At 38.5% G+C, this 5,818-nt stretch overlaps 1 protein-coding gene across 1 annotated transcript; it reads right to left on the bottom strand.

Moving 5' to 3' along the window:
* Positions 1-666: 666 nt before the first annotated feature.
* Positions 667-5,583, bottom strand: LOC138374242 (zinc finger protein 613-like). Its single transcript, XM_069456952.1, has 3 exons — positions 5,473-5,583; positions 5,098-5,190; positions 667-2,378 (listed from the first exon to the last, which is right to left on the bottom strand). Exons 1-3 carry the CDS (start codon positions 5,504-5,506, stop codon positions 667-669), a joined length of 1,839 nt encoding a protein of 612 aa, XP_069313053.1. The 5' UTR covers positions 5,507-5,583.
* Positions 5,584-5,818: the final 235 nt, after the last annotated feature.

Below are 5,818 nucleotides of genomic sequence, written 5' to 3' on the forward strand. Positions count from 1 at the left end.
AATTTAGTAATCAAAGAAATACAAGAGCTAACCATATAATGGTCTTGTTTGGGACTAGAAGACTCATGCCCAAAAAAGAGGGGAGGGGTGAATAGTGTTATAAATTGAACCAATGATGTGCAACACAGACAATCTCCTTTTAATTAAGGAGTCACTGACATACCAACTAGGAGTTTGATTCAAGGTATATTGTCCTAAAATATACTTCCTGTATATTATCTGCTGTATAATGATATTAGGTTTATGATAGAAATCTTTAAAATATTCATTTTCATAGGGGTGGTTTCACGTGTTCTCTCATATTTTGGAGATGTTCCAGTTAGTATTTTCATAGTTTTATTTCTATGTTTTCCTCTCACAATTGATGAGGCAGAATATACCACTGCCAACTCTGCCACATTCGTGGCCTTCAACAGTCTTCCAACAGTTTCTCTCCTGCATAACTCTCTGATACCTACTGAGGTTTTATGTCTGGGCAAGGACTTTTCCATGGTCATTATATTTCTACCAACTATAAGCTCATGATGACCTGTGATCTATGTTCACTGAAGACATACTCTAGAATAGGGTCTATCTTTCCATAATAGACTTTCCCAGCCTTTGCATTCTCACTATTTTGCTATCATATGCTTATTAGCCACATAATTATAATGAACTAGGTTTTACTCAAGGGTTTTCCATCTTGAATGTATCACAGTTTTTTCCTGTGTGTTTTTTGTGACATAAAATATGATGTAATTGATCACTGAAAGCACTACTGCATTCATAAGATTTCTCTTCTGTGCAAATTCTGTTGTCTGCTGAGGATGAATATCTGGCAACTGGCTGTCCCACAGTGGCTACATTGCTATCTGCTTGGAACTCACTGTTATTTAATGAAGTCTGAGCTGCCACAGAAGGCATCTGCACAGTCACCACGTTAACAGGGTTTTTATCTCGAATAAGATCACTTGTATGAGATGAGCTGTGACTCTTTGAGAAAGGATTTTCCAACTTGACTGAACCTACACGTTTTTCTCGTGCATGCAGCATTCCCTTATGATAAACAAGGCATGACAAATGGGAGAATGCTTTCCCACAATCAGAGCATCCATAGGGTCTCTCTCCTGTATGAGTTCTCCGATGTCTATTGAGGCATGACTTATCTCTGAAAGCTTTCCCACAGTCACTGCATGTATAGGGTTTCTCTCCTGTGTGAATTCTCTGATGGTTAATGAGACCAGACTTGTGTGAGCAGGATTTTCCACACTCAGTACATACAAAGGGAGTCTTTCCTGTGTGAAATCTCTGATGGGATATTAAGCATGACTTCTGGCTAAAGGCTTTCCCACAATCATTGCACACATAGGGTTTCTCTCCAGTATGAATACGTTGATGTATAAGGAGATTGCCTTTTTGGATGAAGCCTTTTCCACATTCGTTGCATATATAAGGCTTCTCTCCAGTATGAGTTCGCTGATGTACAATGAGATTGCCCTTTTGAATGAAGCCTTTTCCACAATCACTGCATATATATGATTTCTCCCCTGTATGAGTTTTTTGATGTGCATTGAGTTGTGATTTCCAACGGAATGCTTTGTCACATTCAGTGCATTCATATGGCTTCTCTCCCGTATGAGTTCTCTGATGTTCTACAAGCCTGGACTTTCTGGAGAATGCTTTCTCACACAGACTGCATTCATGAGGTTTCTCTCCTGTATGAACTCTCTGATGATTAATAAGCCGAGACTTCTTGATGAAGCCTTTTCCACACTCAGTGCATACGTAGGGTTTCTCTCCAGTATGAATTTTCTGATGTGCAATGAACTGTGATTTCCAGCGGAATGCTTTGTCACATTCAGTGCATTCATACCGTTTTTCTCGTATATGAGTTTTCTGGTGTTCAGTGAGTCTGGACTTTCTAGAGAAAGCTTTCCCACATATACTGCATCCATGAGGTTTCTCTCCTGTATGAACTCTCTGGTGATCAATGAGGCGAGACTTCTTGAGGAAAGCTTTCCCACATTCATTGCATATATGCGGTTTATCTATCTTTTGAGTTCTCTGATGCTTTATGAGTTGTGAATTTATATTTGTAGAATTTCCACATTCAGGGAATTTCATTTCATTATGAAATTGTTCATGCTTGTCATAGAGGAAAGATTGTCCATCTCTATTAACCTCAACAGAATTCTTAATTTCATAGCTTTTGTTCAGGTTGATTAAACTTAAATTTGATTTTAATATTTTCTCATGTAAGTCAAATATATCATGATTTTGCTTTAAAGGAAAATTACTTTTTCTCTGTTGAATGATGTTTCCAAATGCATTATGTACCCCTCTCTTCAGACATCTTTGGTTTTGTGAGTGCACCTGTAGATGATCGACTTTCTTGATTTCTAGAAAAGAAGAGAATAATAAATCTTTCCATGAGATGGAACAAAATAAAACTATTTCACAAATAGCTTTGTGTAGGCTAGCTCTTTATTGACTACACTATTACCTCAGTTTAAAACTCCACATAAATATGTTCAGTGTCACTTGAATAGGGGTAAAACACAATAATTTAACAAAGAAAACAAAAGGTAAAACAAGCCACTGTATAAACAATATTAGCTCATTCAAAATAAATAAATATAGGTTTGGCTGCTTTCTAAATGTGGTCTTATAAAGCATGCTGGGACAATAAAATTAAGTCACTGTTAGCACTGGACCACAGAAGTTGGAAGGGCTATTTGCTTTAAAATGATAAGGGACACATTCATACAAATAAGGATCCACACATCCTTATTAAATTATGACTATGGATCAAGCATTATGCTGATGATGGTGATATAATTAGAAATATATTCCTTGAAATCAAGGTGTTGGGAAAAATGAAAAGAGAGAAATATATTCTTCATTTTCTCTGAGCAGACATTCTAGATAGGGCAAAACTGAATAAAGAAGCAATGAAATAAAGAAGGTGCATAAAAATTATGAAAACTGGTTTGAAGGAGCAATGGAGAGGGAGGTGGAAGAAATCAGAATATAATTTAGAGAAAGAAAAAATAAGGCTCAGTCATGATTTCAATATGAAGAGATTAATAAAAGTGAGGAATTAAGGATTACTCCTAATTATTTGGATTGAGCCACTGGATAGTGGGGTAATGCCTTTTAATGAGATGGGGACTAACACTGAGGTTCCAAATATGGGGTAAACCACATGTGCATTTTAAAGTGTATCAATCTTAGGCCGGGCGCGGTGGCTCACGCCTGTAATCCTAGCACTCTGGGAGGCCGAGGTGGGCGGATCGTTTGAGCTCAGGAGTTCGAGACCAGCCTGAGCAAGAGCGAGACCCCATCTCTACTAAAAATAGAAAGAAATTATATGGACAGCTAAAAATATATATAGAAAAAATTAGCTGGGCATGGTGGTGCATGCCTGTAGTCCCAGCTACTCGGGAGGCTGAGACAGGAGGATCGCTTAAGCCCAGGAGTTTGAGGTTGCTGTGAGCTAGGCTGACGCCACGGCACTCACTCTAGCCTGGGCAACAGAGTGAGACTCTGTCTCAAAAAAAAAAAAATAAATAAAGTGTATCAATCTTGAAATGGGTTTTAGATATTCAAATTCTAGTTTCAGACATACAAATTTTGAGAAAAGTCTTGACTGGAGATAACAATGTAGAAATCATCAGTAAGTAAATATTTAAGGACAGAGGACTGGATGAGATGTTTGGAAAAAGTGTGTAGATTGAAACAAGAGGAAGGCACAGGACCAAGTTTATGATTATTGTAATATTTCAAATTTGGGTTTGGAAAAGCCCATTCAGGGGTACCAAACACTATATTGATTAGAGAAATAAGCAGACATAGGTATTAGAAACTGTTATCCCAAAGAAGTGAGTCAGAATGTCATAAACATAACATTTGATTTCAAGATAACTGATAGATTCTAGTATGGCCATCTTATTCCTCTAACTTGCTATCTGTTTTCAATATGTAGACCATCAAACCAAATTTCCCAAAGCATCAATCTCACATTTAAAGGAAAACTTCTGTAGTCAACTCTCTAACATTTTAGATTATCGTAACACATTCTTCTATATCAATACAGAAAGAGAAAAATAGTGACCCCTGTGAACTTTGGACCACATAGTCTTCAGAAGTAGATGTGCTGCTGCAATGGATAGGGAACTCACCTTTTCCAGTCACATTCTGTGCCTGTATACATGTGATATTCGAATTGTTCCTATTTCAATGTTGCTGTTGTAATGATTCCTAAACCTCCCATCATTTAAGGGGTTCTAAAAGGTTACACTTCTGATCTCAGACCAAGACTCTCAGCAATTTTGCCTTCCATTTGCTAAGAACTACTGATGTACTTTATTGTTGCTATACTCCTGCCAGCTTGTTAAAAGTATGACGATACATTCAAGGGTAATAAAAAACAAACTTATAACCCCCCATTCTACCTCAATTGCACATAAAAGTCTACAACAGTCAACCTGGAAATAAAAATTTACCATGATTACCCTATTTACCCATGTTCACACTCAAATAGTTCCCCTACAAATATTTCTAACCTTCATGTGGCTGAGTTCAGGCCAATCTTTCGACAGGTCCCCACAAAAACTTGTGCATTTCTAATTTCATACCTTCGTTCTTTTTTCTTAATAGGTTTATTGAGATATCACTGATATCTGATATAAAGATTATATAGATTTGATGTGTACAACACAATCCAAAGAGGCAGGAAGGTGCCGTAGTTAGAAGACAGTGCTGAGATCAAAGATCTCTCTTTGGAGAAAGGTATGGGAGATGGAATTTCATAGCAAGAGAGGTAGAAAGAACAGGCAGGGATGTTCTAATGGGAGGAGAATGGTGAGACTTTAGCATCCTAAAGAAGAAACCTTGAGGAAAAAAATCAAGATCTAGCTGAAATAAACAGTGATCAAATCCAAGAGGAGAAAAAGACGTAGACATTCCTCTAAACACCTAAAAGAGCTCTTGTGTGCGAAGAGGAATGTGTGGAGGCTCTATCCACATACCCTCAGACCCCCTCATGGCTGAGATGCTTCTAAACAATTAGCATGTAACTTGCTCTGCTGCCCTCCTTGCTGGCTCTCACCTACTCACCTGGATAGATTCGACAGTGGATAGCATCTTCTACTGTCCATAGTTCTCCCCGTTCCAACTTGGAGAGTACATCTGGCTTATTGGCTTGATACCCTGTTCATGGGAAATGACAGAAGACTTAGGCTCATTGAATTAAGCAGTGGTCTGTCAACACGGGAGGATGTTCTATCTTAGGAACTACATAATTTACATGTCTGCAAAGCAAAGGCTTTTCTCCCAAAAGGGGGCACATTATATTCTCTCATCTGGGGCCAGAGAAGAGACTCAAAAATCTACCACTTCAGAGCTCCACAGGCCCTCCAGAGCTTTCAGAAGTTGAGGAAGGAAAGGACAATGACTGGGCACTCTCTGAGCAACACGGGGCACTGTCCTTACCCACTGACACCAGGTTACTGTAGTTCTCCAGCATCACATCCCGGTAAAGATTCTTCTGAGTAGGGTCCAGGAGCTGCCACTCCTCCCAGGTGAACTCCACAGCCACATCCTCCAGTGTCAGCAATTCCTGTAAAAACAAAGTCCTGCTTAATATGAAGTGTTTCTCTTTTATTGACATGGAATGTGAAGGACATGTTCTTATTATTTTCACCACAGGATGTTCCCGTCACACATTATGTTTCAACATCAGTCACTGAGTGTGAATTCTATTGTGCTGTTTTTACTCACAATACTTCTGACATCAAATGAATGGGATTTCTCTCACATCAATCAATTCCATTCTCCA

This window comes from Eulemur rufifrons, chromosome 24 (genome assembly GCF_041146395.1).
Source record: "Eulemur rufifrons isolate Redbay chromosome 24, OSU_ERuf_1, whole genome shotgun sequence".
Classification (NCBI taxonomy): domain Eukaryota; kingdom Metazoa; phylum Chordata; class Mammalia; order Primates; family Lemuridae; genus Eulemur; species Eulemur rufifrons.

Bases quoted from the DNA above. Each gene is read 5' to 3' on its own strand.
- LOC138374242 (XM_069456952.1), bottom strand. From the start codon at position 5,506: ATGCTGGAGAACTACAGTAACCTGGTGTCAGTGG. The intron at 5,191-5,472 runs GTAAGGACAGTG...TCCCATGAACAG, and splicing joins CAGTAACCTGGTGTCAGTGG to GGTATCAAGCCAATAAGCCA. The intron at 2,379-5,097 runs GTGAGTAGGTGA...CTTCTTTTCTAG, and splicing joins CCACTGTCGAATCTATCCAG to AAATCAAGAAAGTCGATCAT.